Raw genomic sequence first — 23,656 nt, 5'->3', positions numbered from 1 at the left:
AAGAAATACATATAGGTCATTAAAAATTTATTATCAGCTTAGCTTAACCTATTAAAATCCTTAGCTTTCATATATGTATTTACTTTTACGATGTTTTAAATGTTTGATTTTTAGAAATGTGTTTGGGAACATTCTGTATTATGGCTAAGATTGCCATTTCAAAAGTACAGTGCCCCACACTTTTATGTCTTTGTAAGCATTAATGGAGTTTTACAGCACACTTGTGTGAGCTTTGAGATGACTGCTTGCACTGTGCAGATAAGAGAAGCTGAGGCATGGGGCTATTTCTGTAAGTTTTCCAAAGATGCCCCCTGAGCCAGTGTAGAGGAGAGCTTGAGACAGAAAACGATCTGTGTCTTCACTGAAAACACCTCTTGTATGCATCCTTAGTCTTGGGGATAGGTTGAGGGTGAAAAACCAGAATTGGCTTTTCACACTTACTACCACAGTCCTAACAAGGAGCTCTTGGTGGACATGTATACATAAATAAAAAGGGTATCAAGGTGATTAGCAGGATGAACTTTTGCTGGTCTGAAATGCTTGAGTCTGCTTGATGGCAAGATAGATTAGTTGGCTTTTCAAGGCCTTCTAACAGTTATAGTCTATCCAGTATGGACAATATTTAAAGTGTTTACCTTTCTTTTTCTTTTCTTTTTCATCATAGATCTATGCAGTTCGCTCAGTTGTTCCCAACAAAAGCAATAATGAAATCGTGCTGGTGCTACAACAGTTTGACTTTAATGTAGATAAAGCAGTGCAAGCCTTCGTGGATGGTAAGCATACATGACCCCTGAACCTGTTAGAACTAAATATTCTATATGTTCTGTGTTTTTCCTCAAATGCATTGAATGTCAATTAGCTACTGACAATGTAATTCTCATAAAAATATGCTAAGCTTTAAAAACACATCCATATACTCAATAAGAGCAGAATTTGGGATTTCTTTCTCCCTCGTGTAAAAAAAAAAAGATTGTACCTAGTTTCTAAAAGATACCTATTATAATGATGCTAATTCCATTGTCCACCGGTCTTTCCAATTTGTTATTAAGCATGCCCTTTATTTGATGGCGTCCTTGTGAATGGAGGGTAATGCACTTCCTTCCTGATCTGGAAAGCCTCCTCAACTCTTCAGCATAGCTGTACTTAGCTGCAGTCCTTGAACTTGATGCTTACATAGTCTGAGAGGACTGGTTTATTCTTTTTTTTTTTAATGTTTATTTATTTTCGAGACAGCATGCTCACACCCCTGTGCCGGGGAGGGGCAGAAAAAGATGGGGGGGTGGGGGTGGAGACAGAGGATCAGAAACTAGCTCAGCGCTGACAGCAGAGCCCAATGTAGGGCTCAAACTCATGAACCATGAGATCACGACCTGAGCTGAAGTCAGATGCTTAACCAACTGAGCCACGTAGGTGCCCCAGTACTGGTTTATTCTTTAGTAGCCTTAGTCTATGATTTTGAGATTGCCTAATTAATCAGAATATCAATTCTGCTCATCTACCTCTAGATCCTTTTTGCTGTCTAAAATAGAATTTTCTTTAGACAAGCAATTGCCAGTGATATCATAGAATCCAAAGTCTTAGGAATATGTTTATCTTATAAATTTGTAACCTACGACCTTATTATTTCCTGTATATTATGGGGAAATTCTCCCCTCCTATTTGAACAATTTCCACTTATGGACAGAGGTCTCGTACTTGTCCTCAGTTACCATATGGGTTCTGTCCTGGTATTAGTTTCTATGTTGTAAATATGGACTGGCTAAATATAATCTGATAAATCGGGTCAGGGAACACCTGTCAGCACATTTCTCAGTTATATCCTATTTATACTTTCTTTGTTAAGGATAGTTTGATTTACTTATTTTCCTAGGATTGGAATAATTTCCCTAAAGTTCTACAAGTATGGTTGCATTTCAGGCCAGGTCTTGAAACCAGGCCACACTCTAAATCTAAATTCTCTCAACTAATCTCAAGATTTAGGGTGCTAACTGATTTAAAAAATGATTGTCATTCAAAATAGACCTGCAAGCAGACCCATAATGAGCAACCTTTCTGTTTCTCTCTGTCTCATGGACTGGCAGATACAGAGTTTTTAGTCATAAGAAAAAAATAGTAGAAAATCTGATATTGATCTAATTCGCAGCATTTGGTGCAATTTGTCTCAAGAAAAAAATTTTGGAAATCTGCACATCCTGGCGCAGATAAACTCTCAAGATTCACTTGCCAATGTCATTCACATGGAAAAAAGCTTTAGGACAGGAAAAAGGTTATTATCCCCATTCTTCCCCACCCTCACTTGGATTGAAGCCCCCACGTTCCCCATCGTGAAAGTTTTCATTACAAAGTGACCCTGATGAAATGCACAGATGCTCAGTAACTGATAGACTGTCATCAAATCCGTTTGTATTTAAATAGAGCACCTTGCTTGTCCTTGAAATTGTCACCTCGTTGTCAGTGTTGAGATCTCATTGAAAAAACCCATTGATTGCTGAGAAATCTCATATCACTTTGGTTGGGGACCAGTTGGAAAACTTGTTTAAAAACCACTGAAGTTCGAAAATATTTGTTAGGAATCACTTATGAGGCATATTAAAAGCACTATTTCTGAGTGGCTTCAAAAGCTTCAAGCCGTTTCAGTATAATTAAAATTTAATAAAACACTTTCTAAATTCTCTGTGAACATGAGTATTCCTTCTTCAGAATTGCTCTCGAAAAGCTCATTGTCCAAATTGCAAATAGAATTTATGTCAAAATGTGAAAATTAGAGGAATAATTGTAAAGCCATAAGCAACTCACCTCCTTTCTCTGATTAGAAAGAACATTATTTAACACTGCTTTTTAATTTTATTTTATTTAGAAAACTGAAGTTTAGCTGTAAGTAAAAACTACCCTGATGATTATTAGCCACTGGATCGGCTAAGAAAAAAGCCTAATAAAAGTGACTTTCTAAAGTTCTTCAAAAGGAGAATACTGTGAAACATTAATTCTCTGGGCAAATGAGAGAAAGACCAGCTCAGTTAATAAAAAGTCTGAATTATAACTTACTTTTAAGTGCGGTGTTATTATTTCAAGTACATGTAACTCAGAAAGCCTAAGAGGGGCATTGAATTGGAAACTTTGAATAGATAGGAATAATTAGCCTGTCTAAACATTTGTCAAAGCAATATGGCCTTCTGCTTATCTAACAGTGACAGTGGACTCAATAATTGGGACCCTACTAATTTGAAATTTGTTATAAAGACCGGCCTGAAGTTTATCTCTGTTTAGCCAACACACTCATTGTACAGAACTATTAGTATAATGAGATTGTATGAAAAGGCTTAAAATTGTTAAAAGAATACATTTAAGAGCTACTCTTTTAGAATTACCTATTTATAGGAAAACAAATGATGTACTCATTACCAATAACGTATTGTTGAAATTACCCCCAGCCCAGTTGGAATGAGGGAAGAACTTTGTTACACCACGTGGAAAACAGTTATCATAGCTGATTAACAGTATACATGTCTTTTAAAATATTTTACAGCTTAATCAGGTTAGACTTTTCCTCTGAGTCTGTGCAAGGCCACATATGTATGTGAATAGCATGGAGAAAACCTGAGATTAATATGTCAGTCGATGAATTTCTTTTGTTTCAAAGTAGAAGCCTCGCAAAGAGCACATCCCATCCTTATGCACAGTGACGAGAGCAAAACCAACCTCAGATAATCTGCCCTCCTTATCACGCTGCTCAAGTTCAAGTTGCAAACATAATGAGTGGGGGCAGAAAAAGAGCAGGAGTGGCCAAGCAAAAAGCTTTGATGCACTTGGTTAATAATATTCAAAATCCCATGTTTGGTCTGGAAGATTATAGGTATTTTGATTCATATATCAAACAGAACAATTTTAATTCCACCTATGGCAATGAAGCTAACAGAACATTCTCAAGATATATTTCATTTTCTCTAAGACAACATAATGATAAAAAGGTAAGCTTCATGTAGTGGGGCTTAATACTTTGATAAAACCAAGATCATGCAGTGAATTAAATGAAAGTCTGGAAATAAAAAATGAAACTGGCATTTTTATTAAGGTAGGATGTATCAAAACAAATGAAAAAGCCACAAAAAAAAAAAAATTGCTACCAGGATGGAAAGACAGAGATGAATTTTGTGTGGTGTTTTATTATGTGAATACGTGTTGAAGGTTCTTTGTCTTTGTCTAGGCAGTGCAGTTCAAGTTCTAAAAGAATGGAATATGACAGGAAAAAAGAAGGTAAGATTAATACTGATTGTAAATTAATCACATCTCCAATCAAAACATCCATGGTTGTTACCATTTAAACAAGGTTACCAATTTTATGCTTCTTTCAAATATGTTGGTATGTAGACCGAGAAAACTTGCAAATTCAAGACTCTCTTCAATTACCAGCCACCCTCACTACTAATGCCCTTGTTTTCTGTTGGAGTGTTTTTAACCACCAGGTGTGCTTTAGAAGTCCCAGAGTTTTTCTTTTTAAGTATTAAGGGGAACCCAGCCGGAGAATTCAAAGGATTCAAGACGTTAACTTGCCTGAACATATTCCTTAGCACAAAGGAAAAAATTAGGGAGTGTTTTAAAATACTTGAAAAGCTCTAAATATATTTTCACATGTTTTTCCAACTGAAAGAATCTGTCCAAAGCTGCCCTGAGTTGCTTTGGTTTTTTGTTTTTTTTTTTTTTTTTTTTTTTTTTTTTGCGGAGTTCTAAACTAGATCTTTAACAAAGGAACAAGAAAATACCTTAAAGCCATAGTAAGAAAGGGACCAATTTTTTTCCTTCTTGATAACCCTGGCAAACCACTCTTTGAGAACAGAGGGAAGGAGATTTTACTCTGCCCTCTTCGAATTATTTTCCTTTCTTGGCTAGTCACAAAGGGTTTGACTTCTGGGCACACGTGAGGTGCGCCTGTGTCACATGGCACTCTGTCTCCAGAACATGCCTGCCTAGTCTTGTGGACATATATGGAGCTCAGTAGCTCCTACAAGGTGCACCAGTCTTGTTCTTGGCCTGCAACCTGTTTTAGTCTGATTCTGTTTTCAAAGGAACTGCCCCATCCGTACCCATAATTTCCCAGCCAGGCCTTGTGTTTTGGGTATCCCACAATATAATACTCCAGTCTACCCTTCCCCATGAGGGAAGATCACAGGCCCACAGAACAGGTTTTGAGAAGACAAAAGGCAGCATTACTTCCATAAAATCCTGAGATGACTGAGATTACTGAAATTACCCTTCGCCCTCTGTTCTCCCTTTAGTTTCTTGTGGAATAGGAGGAATTGGGAGATTTTTTTTTTTTAACCTTTGTGTGTCACCCTTTTTGACAATCTCTGCTTATCTCTACTAATGGTTTCCCTGACTTCTGTGTGAGCTGAAAATGGTTTGCAAGTGATTGAAAGGCAATATTGACATGTCCGTGGAAAAATCTCAGATGTGCGGTTTGGGTATCAGATTTCTCTGATGTGAAAAAAGGAGCAGAGGAACAACTGCAGACCCAGCTCACTGAGCCTCCATCTTAGAGGTTCAGTGGGAAAATGGTCTCCCCAACCCAGCAGACATGCAGCTTGCATGGGAACCTGTGCCGCCAGCCCTTCCCTTCACCCAGGGAATGGCTTCTCTCAGCCAGAGGAGCACTACTGGGGGAATGATTGTGGTTTCCATGGGAAAGAAAGGGAATGAGGAGGAGAATTAAGAGGAAACAGTTTCTTTTTATTTTTTCTTTTCAAATGTGTTGAAGAACAAAGCCAGGCTGATGTTCCACTGGCACTCACTGCTGCAGCAGGCGGGTGGGACAGGGTCTGCTCTAATGGGTCAGGCATCTGTTCTGTTTGGCCAAGGTCTGCGCCGTCCTGAATGTTAAATACATTGAGTACCCCGAAGGTACAAAACCAAAGTCAAGTAAAGCGTGCAACATAATTGGGAACATCTTCTTAATTTCCTGTATATTATTATGTATCATCCATTAGGGCATCTTAGGAGAGGTACCGTAAAACCCTGCCATATTGTGATAATTGGGGTCCAAAAACATTTTAATGGTCTAAAATGCAGGGTGGTGTTATTTCAAAGTAAATAAAGTGAAACCATGTAATGCTGTTCGCCTCATAGCCGAGAGGTCGTCCAGGATTCCAGCTGCACGGTCCAAATCCAGGTGGACTCAGATCGGTTTGGCATGGCTTTATAGCAGTTGTCTGTGCCAGCGTAAATTCTCGTGGGGATGATTATGTGTCCTGTGGCTGCCTTGCACTCCGTGGACAGTGGCAGCCATGCCAGGAATCTCCTGGTTGATTAGTATCTATCTCGGCAGTCCCAACCTGGACTTTGGGGACCTGCCTTCTACTTCTTCATCTTGCAAGGACTTGCCTGCCCTTTTCCTACTGATTCTCCTCCTCAACCTCCTAACCTCCCCGGAGGATCAGAACCCTTGTCTCCCACCACCACATCACCAATTTAAGAAATGTGAGCTCTTCTCCAGTGGCACAATATCTGAATTCAAGTTCTTTGAAAGCAGTTCTCACAGGATTTTACTATATTACCGTTCATATATATATGGCTTCAATTTGCTCCAATAATATTTCGACTTTTAGGCCATTCCCTGCTATTTTTTCCTTTTAAGGGAACTTTTATTTGCTCACTATGTTTATGAGGTAAAAGTTTACACAACTTACTGTAAGAAAGAAGATACTTACATTAATGTGGGCGGTTAATAAAAATGTAGGTGTTTTCGCCCATTCTAAAGGGCCAGAAAGCAAACAAGATAACATACTTCATTTTGATGTCTAGGTTCACTTTGTATCTAAAGGGTCTGAGCTGAATAATATTATCTTCTCATTTGTTTCTCATTCTAGAACAATAAAAGAAAAAGAAGCAAGTCTAAGCAGCATCAAGGCAACAAAGATGCTAAAGACAAGGCAGAGAGGCCGGAAGCAGGGCCCCTGCAGCCACCACCGCCCCAGATACAAAATGGCCACATAAATGGCTGTGAGAAGGACAACTCATCCACCGATTCTGCCAGTGAAAAACCAGTCCTTATCCCTCGTGAGAAAAAGATCTCGATACTCGAGGAACCTTCAAAGTCCCCTCGTGGGGTCACAGGTCAGTAATTCTCGTACAGAGTTGCTTAGGAAGGCACGGAAGAAAAGGATGCAGAGGGAACCCACTGAGTTGATTGTTTCTACTGTTGATATTGTTGAAAGAGAAGGGTTGTTCTGCATCGTGCAGGGATGCAGACATCTTCCCATAGGAAGGGGGTGGGGAGGATGTTGCAGGGCCAAAGAATAAAACTCAGTTTAGCCCCGCACTAAGTCAGAGGATTATTTTTTCCAAGGAACATAGTTCTAATCTGTATTAGCATCATCGGGAAAACAGAAATTCCAGTTAAAAGAAATTTTCTTTCAGGACACCTTTTCCTGGGATAAGGGAGAAATAATTGATGACAAGAGCAAATGTTATTAAAGGGTAGATCAAGTTATTTTAACTTTTGGTATTTTATATTATGTGACAGAACCTAACCTTCCAGGGTGTTAGAATCTGGAATATTAATTATTTGTGCTATAGCTATATCTTAATCAGTCCACCAAAGGCTACTTTTTAATCAAGTGTATGATGTTGGGTGCATCATTTCATCTCTAGTGTCCCATTTCCTTTCTGTAAAATAAGGAAACTATACGACAATGTACTAGATCAGTGGCCCTCAATACCGTCTTACTGAATACTCCATTTTATAACAAATCCTAAAATAAAATTCATAGATAATATAATCTATATAATCTATCTAGAAACAGGATTTCAATAAAGCAAAAAATGTGAGAAATCAGGAACCACTAAAAAATAGAAAACCTGATAAAATGGTCTGATATACACACCCACTTATAATGAATCACTTTGCACCTAAAAGAGAACAGTGGTCAACAAGATATTGTAGACAGTGGTTTTTTTTGTATTTCACCTGTGATGTAAGAGCTGAATGAGAATGTTTGTATATAGACACAGCATCGCTAGGAAAGCAGCTACTACAAATGCAGGCTGATGCAGGGATGCTAGTTGTTAGATACCGTGACTACAGGTGTCATTGGCCATGTGATTTTCCCAAATGTTGCAAAACTTTTGATTGGTTCCGAACACCATAAAATACAATCTTTTCTTAATTTACCCAGTATTAAATCCCAGATATCCAAGTAAATCCTGGAAATCTATAGGAAACTTATATTAAAAAGTACTTGTGTTTATATGTAAAGCATCCAACGGGACATGAGAAAGTTCAGGACACAGGATGATTCTTTGTTGTGCAGGATGCCTGTGATTGTAAGTCACCTGGCTATAGGTGTAGGCCCCTCCCCCACACACAAATTTTAAAAATGCCCCATCAGTTTTTCAAAGTGCCTTCGAACCGGTGGTAGATTCTCCCAGTGAGAACCAGATAATTCCTGAAGTCCTTCTAGTTACAAAATCCTCCTTTTATTGACTCAGTGACTCTTTAAATTCTTCCTACACGCAAAGCACTGTGCTCTCAGGCCATAGTAAATTCAGAGAAGGGTATGGTATGGTTGAGGCCCTGAGGGAATCACATCCTGTTATTTATTCTTGAAGAGAAGGCTGGGTTTACAGTTTAGGGAACAGAGGTGCTACATCCAACTGAGTGATCCGGGGAAGTTTTGTGGGAGTAGTAGTTATTGAAGGACCCATAAATTTGAATGAGGAGAGGGGATTTGGAAGGTTGAAAAGAAGTGGAGAAACTTGACTCCATACTCTTGTATGTCTGCAGTCTCTGAGTAAGACAGGCCCTGCCTAGGAACAATTCAGTCCAGCAGAAGATGATGCAAACAGAACGTCTCCTGGTGACATGTCCCAAGTCAGGGCTCCAGTGAGGAAGCAATACATTAAATAACTGACATGCTACACAGCACACTAGTGAGTTTGCAACTTGCTCACGAAGCACTAATTTTCTTCCATAAACACATTACCTACCAACTCTCTTAATACTGAGTGCCATAATTCAGATCATCCTTACTGTGCAATGCTTCCTTAAAACCAACCCAACAGGGGCGCCTGGGTGGCTCAGTTGATAAAGTGTCCAACTCTTGATTTTGGCTCAGGTCATCTCACAGTTTCATGAGTTCGAGCCCCATGTCAGGCTCCATGCTGATGGTGTGGAGCCTGCTTGAGATTCTCTGTCTCCCTCTCTCTGTCCTTACCCTACCTGTGCTGACTCTCTCTCTCAAAATAAATAAACTTAAAAATTTAAAAAAAAAAATAGCCTATTTCCCTTTAGAATCTAAATTTTCCAGGAATTTTTTAATTCAGTTTTTACTACGCCTACAATTTTGAGAATGTTTTGATTTATAGTAAGGGCAGGGGAAAGAAATTAAATAATTGAGTGGCAGATTCCCAACTTTGCTTGTTATTGCTTTCACACGAATTACTTTCAAAATCTAATTACTCAAGTTGCTGTTTTGATATCAATCACAGACTAAAAGCCTAGCACGTATATTTGTTCATTTACTTATAATTTATACCTTCTTTCTAAAACAATTTCGGTAACTCTATCAAGTATATGACATTAGAGCAAATTCAATATTGAAGCGCTTCACTTCACAGTGGATAGCTGCCTTGAAAGTTAAGTACCCACTGGAGGAGTTCTCTGTACAAGGAGGTTTATGTAGACTCTAACATGAAACTTTGTGTGAAGAATCCTTCATTGCACAAAGAGCCATCCCAAGTTTTGTAAGTTTAGCATGAAGGCATTGAAGTATGTCAGTATTATTTGTTAATGTTACTGGTTCACTTCAAATCTATACTTCACGTAAGTTTTCCTGTTAAGGACTGAATGATGATCATGGAAGATTATTAGATGATTTTGCAAAAGGAAAGGAATCCTCCTGGTTGACCATTAACATCAGCAGCAGCTCACTCATAAATTTAAAAATGAGTTTGTCACTAGTTAGGTTTTCCTTCCCAAAGATAATGAAAGTTCATCAGGAAGGTGGTGCCAAAACTGTGAAATGGCCTTGAAATGCTCATCCAATCCATTGGAAACCCCGAGACCCCTAACAGGTATTTCACAGATGAGTGTTAGGTCTTGGACATTCTGTACCCCATTTTGAATGTAGAGCCTTGGCACCGGAAAGGATGGCAGTGATCCTTGAAGCCCATCTCCTCACTTTATTGCCGAGGAAGCTAGAGCCCCTCAGGTTGAGAAGATAACCCGCACCCCTGGGGTAACTCTTTTTAGTTTGCAAAAGCCTGTAATATAATGCATGCATTCAGAGAGTCTCTGCTGAAACCGTGGGCTCCATAACTCCTAAATAATGTATAATTGAAAAATTAGGAAAAGGTAATCCTAACAAAGCCATATAATGATATTCTGTACTTGAGTGGGTTCAAAGTATGAGTGTAAAAGAAATCTCCAGTTTGCTTGCAGTGGAGCATTTATCAATCTTTCCAATAATGAAACTGGCTCAAGAAAGCTTGCCCTGAATGCCCAGCTGGGCAGCAGGCTGTGAACATGTGGAACACACATTTTATCTTTTTATAACACCTTGACATTCAAGATTTCTCTTTTTCAAAAATTTTAAACAGAATCACTTTCTGGTAGGGGAGAAGTTAGCTTTAAGATATATGCAGGTGGTTCAGGGGTGTTAGTGTGACTTCCTACGTGAAAAATAACCACCAAACGCATCATCATTGCAGGCTGTAAATATAGCACTGTCGAGTGGGACAATGCTGCCTGTCAGCATGTAGCTTAGAAGTTTGGGAGTTTGATTTAAACTTAGTACAAAATTACTTCTTTAAGCCTTGGAGTAGTTTTTTTTTTTTTTTCTGTATTTTGGAATTTTTAATAACAGCTCAAATTAGATCTTTTACATAATCCAATCATGATCATTCTGTGTCCAAGTACAAAGTCAGACAAGGAATAGATTAAGATTTATTTTTACCAAAAGTAATGCCAAGGATCATTTTTATTCCTAAAGTCCATCTAAATGTCTAAAGCACATTATGACTTTAGGGTTCAATTTTCCTAAATATTCTTCCTGCTCTACTTTTCTTAAGACGTGTATTACTGAAATGTTTAGGTGGTTATCACCGGATAGGTCAGAATAAGAATTCAAATTCCTGTGTGGCTTTCTCTCACTGGACACAATTCCCACTGAATAGGAAAGGAGCCGGATTACGGGCCACCAACTGACTCCATTGAGAGAAACTTTGAGGCGGGGCTTTTCTTGGCTTCAGCTCCCCTGACGGCCAGCAGGCTTCCTTTATGTCCCCTGGTCTTGTGAAGCATCCTGGGAAGCCAGCTCTTGTGTTATTCGTTACCTGTCTCAAACAGAAAGCTCCATGCTGTGTTCACTGACCTGCACAAACCGGACTTCACAATCGGCTCTGTATCACAGAACAGGAGCAGCCCAGTCATTTTGCCTTGACAATACACATTGTCTATTTGGGCATGGCACTGGCACAGAACTGCTTTCTCATTCTCAAAGTGAGCAGAACCAAACATGAGAGAAAGGATCCCGTTATTTTAGAATGTTCGCTGCTTGTCCCTCATTTGTGCATCTTGTTAACACCCCACACCACCACACACACACACCTCACCAGACTGTTTCACAGTATTTTTATGGTATGCGGTTTCCTATAGGATTTCCAAGCAGATTTTTTTAATGCTACTGTCAGTCCTAGCCTCAAGATTATCTCCCCTGCTTCTCTAAGCCCCTATATTGGACCAGAGGATTAGAAAAGATCAACAAGATGAAAGCAGCTTGCCTGGAACTTTAATAGTAAAGCCAAATGTGTATATTCCAGGATTTCGGCAGTGCCAGCCCTCCAAGCAATATAATATTGTAGCTAAGAACCAGGCTTTAGCATTAGAGGTGTTTGGATTCAAGTCTTGGCCTCATCGCTTACTAGGTGACCTGGGACAAGTTAGCCACTCTGTGTCTCCGTGTCCTCACCTGCAAAATAGAAAATATGACTCCACTTTACAAGACTGTGGTATGCAGTAAGTGAGGTGTCTAAAGTGATTAGCACAGCATCCGGCATAGAGTCAACCCTCAGATCATTTATGTGTCTAGTAAACATTTTTAAGCATCCTGACATGAGCCAGGAATTCTAGACGAAGCAAACAAGACAGCAAAACTTCTGCCCTCATGAAGTTTGCATACGTTTTGGAAGGTGAGGTGAAGAGATGCATAATAAATCAGAATACAGCTAAGTTACCACGAGAATTCTAGATGATAGTAAACGTTGCGAAGGCAGTGAGTAGGAGAGAGATCAGGGCAGGGGTCAAGATCAGGTGTGTAGCAACCTGAACTAAGGCCGTCATGTCCTGTGAGTGATTGAAGAGGAGACATGGGAGCTGAGACCCAGAGGCCTCAGAGCAGGTTCTCTCACACCAAGTTACAGTGGTCCAAGCAGCCAATGTTTTATTTAAACCTTAATTAAGGACTTTAGCTGAAACCCTTGCAGAGCCATAACCATGGGCTTTTTACTCTTTTTTTAAATTAAAGATACAATACTTTCTTAATCTATGTAGCCGATACTAAGTAGTGTCCTATGAACTCGCATTTTGAAAGTTTACATTTGAAGCACAGTAATTGCTATTCTCACTCCTCATTAATGATTATTTTAGCATCTAAATACTCAGTGTTAGCTCCTGTTCATGGTTGTGCGCTGTGCAGTCACACCCTCAGTTTCACACCCTCAGCAGCAGTAATGTCAGAACTGTTTGGGGAACATTAGGGGAGGCCTTCAACTGCATTTTCCATGACCAAGACCTCTGCTTCCTTTCTCCGGGTGTGACAAAGCAGAAAGAGACAGACACAGACATGGGGTGTAGTGACAGGAGGGCATAGGAAACACACAACCCCTCGGGTATTTTTCTGTCACCCGGGTAGAGTGAAATCCACAGCCCTCTCCCTTCTCCTTCTCATTTGAAAACTACTTTTGCTGCAACCCTGCAGCAAACACACAAAACTACTCTCTCTGAAGAGCTGATATCTTCATAACTTCCCACCCATACTTTGTTATGGCGATTTCAGTAACAAAGAGACTTACTTAAATGGAATGCACTCCTTGCAAAGAACAAAAGGCCTTCCAAAAAAAATTGTTTTTTAAATTTTTGAACAAAGATTTAAATGGCTGTATCAAAATATAGTGAGAATTGACTCTGTTTTGCAGTGAAATAAGTCAGTGAAACAAATTAAGGGAAATTGTCCACCTTGTGTCATTGAGCAGCTTAATTCATTGACTTTCTTATCTATTATCTTTTAATATAAATAAACCTGTAAAGGTATTAGTAACAAATGAGACCTTGAAAGGTAATGTAAATAAAACTAAAAGGTCTGCTTCCAATCTGAAAGTTACCAGCTTTATGCCCACCGATCTGATCAAGTTTAATAGGACTTGAAATAATAAAGTCTATCTGTCTTTGATAAAGAACTTACAAAGAGGCAGAACCAACAGACATTATGTCTTTGAAATAAACCTGTCTGTTTGGGTCTCTGTTTCAAAGTTGTTGGTTCCTCTGACTCTCTGTTAATTATCCTGTCATGCAGTGACAGAAGAATGACGGACCATGCAAATCCAGGTGCGTCGTCACTGTAATGTGAAGAGAGTTTTCTTGGGGCTTTATCACTAGACCGTTATTCTGTAACATCTAAAAGAATTATCTTTACTCACCATCATCTGTTCACTTCTGTCTCTCACTTATCATCTTATTCAGTATGGCTTACAGCCCCATCACTCCAAAGAAATTGCTCCCACGATGATTATCAATGGCCTCAGTGGATTAAATTTAGCACGCATTTTCCAATCTGTACTTTATCTTTTTCTGTCTGTAACATTCAATGCTGTTGATCACACGATCCTTAAGGACTCTATTTTTTCTTTTCAGTTCCTCTGACATGACACCCTCCTGATTTCCCCTCCATCTTCATTGCTCCATTTTTTCCTTTGAGGGTCATTCTTCTCTACGTAGGCTGTTAATTGGTACAGCTTGTCAAGACTTGGTTTGTTCCAAGTCCTTTCTCCTATAAGACCCTGTACTGTCTTCTTAGATCATTTCAACCATGCCCAGGTTTTAATTATGTAAGCTGGCTCACAAATTCCTCTTCCCAGGCCAGGCTCCTCTCTGTGTTCCAGACTCTTACTTGACACTTTCACTTCAACAGTTCAAAGCACTTCGACAATATGCTTAAAGCAAACTCATGATCTCCCTTCCAGTCTTAGCTTTCTTTTAGTGTTCCTGATCTTAGTGAACTATCTATCCAATGTGCAAGCCAGGAATCTAGACATCAGTCCTGACATCTTCTCCTCATCCAATCCATCAACAAGTTCTGTCGATTTTCTTTTCCAAATGTTCCTAGAACCCATCCGTTTCTCACAGTCTCTACCTGTGCCTCCCCACCAAAGCCATCATCCTCTCTTGCCTATGTTGCTGTACGAGTCCACTGATTAATGTCCTAGCTTTTAGATTGTTCCCCTCTAAGTCATTCTATATCCTGAAACCTTTTCAAAACACAAATCTGAACTCTTAAGATAAAAACTAAAAGTCTTACCATGGCCTACAGGCCCAGCGTGGTCTGGCCCCTAAGTGATGCTCCAACCTCACTGAATGGCCTGCTCCTTCTTGCTGTCTCTACTCCAACCCTCCTGGTCCCCTCTAAGTCCCTCATATAGACTGTGTGTGTGCAGTCAGGTTCAAGTCCAGAGACCGAAACCACACAGTTTATTTGAATGGGAGGAATGTAATACAGGGAATTACTAACTAAAACACTAGAAACACGAAGAGGTGATTAACTACTAAAAGGAATAAATGAGGATTCTAAGGGTTCTAGACATGGCAGGAGAGTAGTTACTGTCTCTAGAAAGGCTGGACAATAAAGAGAGCCCTCCAATCCAAGATTGAGATTGTGACCTCATTGAAAGCATGTGGAACATGCAACCTTGTGGCAGCAAAACAACTACACTAACAACCAAACAAACAGACAAACAAAAACTGTCACAGGGCATAGACGGAGCTGTTCTGTAGAAGAACTTTACCATTGCCAGAGGGTGTAGATAGACTGGAACTTCTTGAAGCCACTGCCAGTGCGGGGGATGCAGGGACCATGGCATGACTGCAGCTGGAGCTCTTCTGCATGGCTCCCACCTCCTGTGATGAATAAGCATAACAACAAAGAACCGGAACTAGAAGAGAAGTGTATTCCTGTCCTCTTAGCCCTGCGTGGTCACTTTATTGCCCTCCACTGATAAAGCTAACATTCTGTGAGCTGGCAAAAGAGAATCGTTTGCAGGGGCCAGCTCCTGTATCACAAAGTAAGGCAAAGAAGGGTGGATTTGAGCCAAGAGAAAATAACTTGATAACTGGCACACAGGGCTTTCTCCTGCCTTAAATGCTGTCTCTGCCTAGAGTGCACTTTCCTGCCTTCTTACCTGATGAGCTCACAGGATCTATCTCTTGGGGAGTTACTCCTTGCTGTCCCTACATCAAATATGCCAATTACAGATTGCAGAATGCTATGTACTTTTCTTTCATAACACTTACCATCATTGTAATTCTACATTTGTCTGTGTGCTGGTGTGATTTATATGTCTTCCTAATACACTGCAAGTTCTGGAAAGATGGGGGCCACATCTGTCTTTGATCACCATTCTTGTTCTGGTGCCTGAAATAGACACCGGACACAATAGGCACTCAGACAAACAAGCCTTTCTCATGGTCTTCACTGAATTATTAGTGATAGAATATGTAAAGTACAGGTGAAATTTAGTAAAGTGGCTATGCTGCTTTTTAAAGATAATTAGGGATTTTGTATTTCTGATTTTATTTTTTTTTCAATATATGAAGTTTATTGTCAAATTGGTTTCCATACAACACCCAGTGCTCATCCCAAAAGGTGCCCTCCTCAATACCCATCACCCACCCTCCCCTCCCTCCCACCCCCCACCAACCCTCAGTTTGTTCTCAGTTTTTTTTTTGTTTTTTTTTTTTAAATTTTTTTTTCAACATTTTTTATTTATTTTTGGGACAGAGAGAGACAGAGCATGAACGGGGGAGGGGCAGAGAGAGAGGGAGACACAGAATCGGAAACAGGCTCCAGGCTCCGAGCCATCGGCCCAGAGCCTGACGCGGGGCTCGAACTCACGGACCGCGAGATCGTGACCTGGCTGAAGTCGGACGTTTAACCGACTGCGCCACCCAGGCGCCCCTGTTCCCAGTTTTTAAGAGTCTCTTATGCTTTGGCTCTCTCCCACTCTAACCTCTTTTTTTTTTTCCCTTCCCCTCCCCCATGGGTTTCTGCTAGGTTTCTCAGGATCCACAGAAGAGTGAAACCATATGGTATCTGTCTTTCTCTGTATGGCTTATTTCACTTAGCATAACACTCTCCAGTTCCATCCACGTTGCTACAAAGGGCCATATTTCATTCTTTCTCATTGCCACATAGTACTCCATTGTATATATAAACCACAATTTCTTTATCCATTCATCAGTTGATGGACATTTAGGCTCTTTCCATAATTTGGCTATTGTTGAGAGTGCTGCTATAAACTGGGGTACAAGTGCCCCTGTGCATCAGTACTCCTGTATCCCTTGGGTAAATTCCTAGCAGTGCTATTGCTGGGTCATAGGGTAGATCTATTTTTAATTTTCTGAGGAACCTCCACACTGTTTTCCAGAGTGGCTGCACCAGTTTGCATTCCCACCAACAGTGCAAGAGGCTTCCCGTTTCTCCACATACTCTCCAGCATCTATAGTCTCCTGATTTGTTCATTTTGGCCACTCTGACTGGCGTGAGGTGATATCTGAGTGTGGTTTTGATTTGTATTTCCCTGATGAGGAGTGACGTTGAGCATCTTTTCATGTGCCTGTTGGCCATCTGGATGTCTTCTTTAGAGAAGTGTCTATTCATGTTTTCTGCCCATTTCTTCACTGGGTTATTTGTTTTTCGGGTGTGGAGTTTGGTGAGCTCTTTATAGATTTTGGATACTAGCCCTTTGTCCGATATGTCATTTACAAATATCTTTTCCCATTCCGTTGGTTGCCTTTTAGTTTTGTTGGTTGTTTCCTTTGCTGTGCAGAAGCTTTTTATCTTCATAAGGTCCCAGTAGTTCATTTTTGCTTTTAATTCCCTTTCCTTTGGGGATGTGTATTTCTGATTTTAAAAGAAATTTATACTAATGAAGAAATTTTAAAAATGCAGTAAGGTTTAAGAAAAAAAAACAGAAACAACCACTGTTAAATTTCATTTCAGAATTTCTTAACTGCACAGATATATAGGATTTTTTAAACCAAAGATCACATTATGTAGTATGTGAACTTTTGTATTCTTTTTCATTAACATGACATTACAGACATTACCTCATACCATTATATATTCTTTAAAGACATTATTTTAATGGCTACATTGTGTTCTTATGAATTTGACATATTTCTTTTTAATTCCCAAACTATTGTCCCTATGGATTGTTTCCATTTGTTTATTACTATTATAAATAATGCTATAGTGAATACTTCTTATATATAAATCTTTATAAACAACTATGATTATTTAATTGGCATATTTTCTTAGAAGTGGAATTATTGGGATCAAAGAGTATGAATATTTTTGTAATTCTTAATATATTGCTGTCCACAAAGATTGGACTAATCTCATTGTTTTCATTTGTAAAACTGACAATAGGGCAATGGAATATTTTAAAATGTTTAATTTCCATTTGCATTGTTCTTTGTGAATATTTAAAAACACTAAGATTATGATCAAAGAGCTAATTTATTATTATTATTATTATCAGTTATCATAAACACTAACATATTCACTTAACTACTTTTAAGTGAATGTAATATGCTTTAAGCAACACAGACATTAGAAATTTTAGGCATAATTTTATAACAACTAAATTATACTGTGTCTTTTTATCAATTTTTTCTAAGTAGAACTACTTCACAATACTTTACAATGTTAATCATCATCAGACAATGTGTTTTACTGTGTATTAGGAAGATCTTAACTCAGTGGCTTAAAATAATTTCTTTAGACCTACTCTTATGGTTATACATTTCTTAAACTTAGACCTGAATTCTATGTGTACTTCTTTCAGCCTACTTATAAGTAAATAAAACTTTCACTGAAAAGTAAAGTCTAACAAGAAAAAAGAGTTTTCAGAAACTTCCAAGTCTGAACACATACATGTCTATACATAGATTATGAAAAATCTTTGAATCTAAGTCCTGTATTTCTCCCAAGAGGAAGATTTGTTTTCTTTGGTACTGTTAGCAAAAAAACAACCACCACAGTTTATGTTTTGTTGTGTAAAATAAATCCACACAAGAAGCAATCAAATGTGACCTATAACAAAGAAAAAGATTAGAAGCAGAACAATATTGCTCATGAATAAAGAAGCAAAATCTTCAACAAAGTATTAGCGAATTGAAGTAAGCAATATATAAAAAAGATAGTACACTATGACCAAGTGTGCTTTTTCCCAGGAATGCAACGTTGGCTTAACATTTAAAAACCAATTAATGTAATTTTCTGTGTTAACAAAACAAAAGAGAAAAGCAATATGGTCATCTCAATTAGTGAAACAAAATCACTTGGCAAAATAATAAAAACTCCCAGAAAACTAGGAATATAAGAGAATTTCCCAATAAGCATATGAAAAATCTGCTCTACAGTTAATATCATATTTAATAATAAAATGTTGAATGCAGTTTCCCTAAGATCAGAGCAATGCAAGGACTGCAATTCTACATTGCACTAACCTAGGATTCCTAACCTTTGGAAAGAAAGAAGTTAAACTGCATTTAAGGATGTCATTATTGCCTATAAAGAAAATTTTAAGAAATCTACAAAAAAAAACTAATAAGGAAATTAACAAAGTATCTAGGTATAAAGTTCAATATATAAAAACTCAGTTGTATTTTTGCATTCTAGCAGCCAACAATTGGGAAATGAAATTTTTAAAAATACTATACAATAACCTAAGATACATAAAATACCTATGAATAAATTTAACTAAAGTTGCTCAAGACACTAAAAACTGAAAAACAATGCTGAGACCAGTTAAAGAAAAGCTAAATAAATGGTATGATGTATCATGCTAAAAGATCAAAAGATGCAATATTGTTAAGATACTGATTATCTACAAATTGATTTGTAGATTCAACTCAGGCCCAATCAAAATCCCATCCGATTTCTTGTAGAAAGATACTGATTGTTTTTGTAGAAGTAAGCTGATTCTTTTTTTTAAGTTTATTTATTTTGAGAGAGAGAGAGAGAGAGCTCAAGCAGGGGAGGGGCAGAGAGAGAAAGAGAGAGAGAATCCCAAGCAGGTTCCACGCTGTCAGCATGGAGACCAATGCAGGACTTGAGCCCACAAACTATGAGTTCATGACCTGAAATCAAGAGCCAGAAGCTTAACTGAGCCACCCACGTGCCCTGAAATAAGCTGATTCTTAAATCTACATTGAAAAGCAAAGGTCCTAAGATAGCCAAAACAATCTTGAAAAAGAAGAGCAAAGTTGGAGGGCATATATGACCTGATATTAAGACTCGTTATATAGCTACAGTAAACAGGAAATGTGGTGTTAGGGGTAAGGATAGACAACTACATCCATGGAATGGAATGTGGTCCAAAAATAGACTATACATATATAGTCAATTGATTTTCAGCAAAGGTACCAACATAATTCAGTGGGGAAAGGTGAACTCAGGTTTACTATGCTGTGGTCTTAGGCTACATTTTCACATTTTACATATTAGTTGTTAAAGGCAGAGAGACTGTGTCTCATTTATCTCCTATGAATAAGCCAGTGCTAGCACGTAGTGGGCCCTCCATATATGTCTGTTGAGTTAGATTGAATCAGAAACCAGAATGATACTCAGGAAGATATACACCATGTGTGTTAGGATTTGATAAATATTTTTAACAAAGGGAAGGCTCAGGTGATAGTTAAATTCAAAAACATTAAAGCTTCTAAGAGCCATTCTTAAGATTAAACTAAAATAAATAAAAATTAAATTGTATATAATATTTACTGAAATCTGGGCAGATTGGGTGTTTCCAGAGATAACGTTTCTTTCTAAGATGTAACTACTTGGGTTCAAGTATTTGATGAATATTGGATAAAGTCACAACCAGGGACACATATCAAACTAGGCTCCCTCTAACTAGAAGGGTCCCAGGCATGGAAAGTACCAAAGTAATGCTGATTCATTCATTCATTTTTTCAGTACTCATCATGGTACCTACTATGCACCAAGCATGTAGTGATAAACAAGACATATATCACTCTGTCACCACTTATCTCATGTAGAAATTTCAGAGGATATTTTAAGATTTCACTAAAATCGATACTCTCTTAGCCTAGAATTAATAGTGATTGCAGATTTTAGACCAATAATCTCACGCTCCTTCTGATTTAGATTATGCTCCTCAGTAGAAATATAATGTGAGCTACAGATGTAATTTTTAAATTTCTAGCAGCCACATTAAAAAAGTAAAAAGAAACTGGTAAATTAGATTGGGTAATATATTTTATGTAATTTAATATACACAAAATGTTATTATCTTGACATGGTCAATATTTTTTAAATTATCCAAGAAATATTTTTAATTCAGCACATCTCAATTTAGGCAAGCCACATTTCAAGTGTTCAGTAACCACATATAGCTAGTGACTACCTTGTTGGACAGGGATAGGAATCAACTCTTGGTAAGCTACAGGCTGGTGAAGTTTACAAGTAGATTCCAGAAAGATAAAGAACCGATGGTACTTCTGGCCATAATGTTAGAGGGAAATCACTGTATCCAGGAAAGAACCCCCATTATTCTGTTGCTAGAAATGTCAGGATTCGTGGTTAAGATGAACCTAATTCTGTTATAGCTGAGTAACTCACCACCAGCTTTTATGTGAAAGAGCCCCAGAGCTTTACTATATTTGGAGACAGATCTGTACAGCCAACGTGCAAATACATCCAAGTCATCTTTGAGAATTTCAGATCTCCCCAGTGTTCAGCGATTTCCACCAATAATGAGACAGCTTTTCAGGACCCTAAAAAAAAACCTGCTACTCAGATTTCTCAATGGGTATTTGTTGGATGAATGATAAAACGAAGCAGTAGCCCACATACCAGTTCTCTGAGACACAAACAAAATATTTTCAGCTCTAGGTCACTGAACTCATGCTCATTTGCATGCTTGCCTTCCATTTAAAATTCTAAAGCATCCAACAGAATAATTTTTTCCCTTCATTCTAAGGTCATTATTTCCATTAGGCTATAATACAAATCCCCTTATTTTCAAGAATAAGACTAATTTATTACACTATGCACAATAAGCTATATTTTAGATTCTCAATTTATACTATTTCACCAAGGCTGAATCTTCTCTATGATTTAGAGAGGGAATGAGTTGGAGCCAGCCTGTCCTTAACCACAATTTTAACAAAACATTTACAGACTCATCAAAAAATTAGTTTTCCATCTTTTCCAGTAGAGTTTCTCCAGGTGGGTGGTGCCATCCACCTTCACCCCAACAGAGTCGCCTGGCAAGTAGAATCATGGGCCCACTGCTGAATCAGAATCCCTGGATGCGTTGTCCAGGAATTTGCATTTGTAACAAGCACTGAGGGAGAACTCACACACACTAAATCTTGACAACCACTGCCCTATACTGAAGTTCTCCTTTAGTATACATAAAGATAAAATTGTACACTACCATTTAAATCTGTTTACTACCATTAAATACCATTTAAATCTGTTTACCATTTAAATCATTGCTGGAGGAAATGGTGTTTTCAGTATTTAACTTGTTCACTGCCTTTGCTGAACATTTCATTGTGTAATGTAATTTACCTTTAAAGAGTATTCATCATTCAGACCATAAAATGTATGCTGTGCTTTCTTGATATATAGATTATGAATTATGGATTCAAGTAAAGTCAAATTTACACTTGTCTTAAATGGGCTAATGTCTAATATCAAATTGACTAAGACCCAGATCATATTCTTTGGCACTTTCTGAGTACAGTCTATAATGTTTGTGACAAGTGTTAGGAAAAATGTTGTTTGTTCTTTGTTTTTGTTTTCCTATGAAATCATTTTAAGAGTACTTTAATTCAGTCACAATTTTACAGATAGCTATTGAGCCAGACACAGTACTAGGCTTCAGAAATGAATCCGATTTTAGTATTTGACTTCAAGGGAGTCCTAGCCTCCTCAAGGCAAGGATGAAGGGCAGACACATAAGCCTTGTGCTAAAATACAAGGCAGTAAGTTTTTAAGAGGCAACATGAGAGCAGAGAGAAGTGAGGTAGGGTGAAAGGGGCTGGGATTCATAGAGATGATGTTGTGCGCTGTTTGAAAGTGAGCCACAGTCAGCCAGAAAAGTGAAGTCATTCCTACAGGCTCATGCAGGACATAGGGAAGCTCAGAACATTGGTCTCCTGGGTCTAAACCTGCACTCTTTCTACTACACTCAGCTTTCTCTAAGAACCTAGCCTTCAAAACATGCTGGCTTCCCTTTTTTTACACCCATAGCTTTCTCTGGTTGTGAGTAAGATGTTAAGGGTGATACATTTCCTTCTCAGGCCACTAAGGTGCCATTTAATTCACTCCAGCAATAACTAATAGAAACCTACCTTTAAAAGATGCTGAAAGCAATGTGCTGCTAATTTATTGCTACATCTATTAAAGCTCCAGAGAGAATTTGACTCCCTAGATTTTAAATATAGTTGAGATATTATGATGTTTCCCAATTTAATCCCTCCATAAATTAAGTGAAATGATTATAGTACCTGTTGTCACTTCATTCTTGCCCTATCTCCAATCACTCTTCTGCCTTCATTAATTCAGAATAAAATACTACAAGACATTAATGTAGCGCTTGGAGATAGGAGGGCTGCATTTTTATAGCCTCCATATGAAATCATACTTAAAGATGCCTATACCTTTACTGAATGGGGAAAAAAAATCTTCTCATCTCCTAATAAATAACCTTTGTTATGAGTGAAGAAACCAAGGTTCAGAGATGTTAAGTGGCTTGGCCCAGGGTCACCGTGCAAGTAATTACCAGAGCCAAAACACCCACCCCAGGTCTACCAACTCCCAAGTGCAAGGCTCTATTTTCTAGTACATCCTCAAATCTTCTAGAGATTCTATTAAAACAGTTTCCTGACTGCTTGCAATGAAGGACATTGTTGCCAACATGTAAACAAAATGAAAATCTTGGCACCCCCCCCCCCCATCACTTTCTCATCAGTGTTTTTAGCTTATCACTTCACAGTCATTATTTGGTGTTTTCTTACAGAAGGCAACAGACCACTGCAACAGAAACTGTCCTTAGATGGGAACCCCAAACCTATACATGGAACACCAGAGGGGTCAGATGGCCTACAGTGGTCAGCTGAGCAGCCTTGTAACCCAAGCAAGCCTAAGGCAAAAACATCTCCTGTTAAGTCCAATACCCCTGCAGCTCATCTTGAAATAAAGCCAGATGAGTTGGCAAAGAAAAGAGGTAAAGTGATTTCTTTTGCACAAATGATTCAACCTATTTTACACACACAGAGAAATGCCAGAATGATAGAACTTTCCAAAAGATGCTGCTTAGTGAAGAGAGATGCACATGAAATTGCCTTTCTTTCTGT

General features: G+C 38.4%; 1 protein-coding gene across 8 annotated transcripts in view; it reads left to right on the top strand.

Annotated features, from left to right (window-relative positions):
* Window positions 1–23,656, top strand: part of SPATS2L (spermatogenesis associated serine rich 2 like) — a 166,517-nt gene that overhangs the window by 105,459 nt on the left and 37,402 nt on the right. For 7 of the 8 annotated variants that reach the window (XM_058709901.1, XM_058709892.1, XM_058709944.1 and 4 more), the window contains 4 exons: window positions 665–773; window positions 4,205–4,254; window positions 6,861–7,107; window positions 23,320–23,526. In XM_058709901.1, the coding sequence (XP_058565884.1) occupies window positions 665–773; window positions 4,205–4,254; window positions 6,861–7,107; window positions 23,320–23,526 (613 nt within the window). The remainder of the gene's footprint in view (window positions 1–664; window positions 774–4,204; window positions 4,255–6,860; window positions 7,108–23,319; window positions 23,527–23,656) is intronic. The other variant, XM_058709924.1, reaches the window with a different exon arrangement.

Source organism: Neofelis nebulosa, chromosome 2 (genome assembly GCF_028018385.1).
Source record: "Neofelis nebulosa isolate mNeoNeb1 chromosome 2, mNeoNeb1.pri, whole genome shotgun sequence".
NCBI lineage: Eukaryota > Metazoa > Chordata > Mammalia > Carnivora > Felidae > Neofelis > Neofelis nebulosa.
The sequence above is the reverse complement of the archived record's forward strand: the minus strand, read 5'-3'. Positions and strand labels throughout refer to the sequence as shown.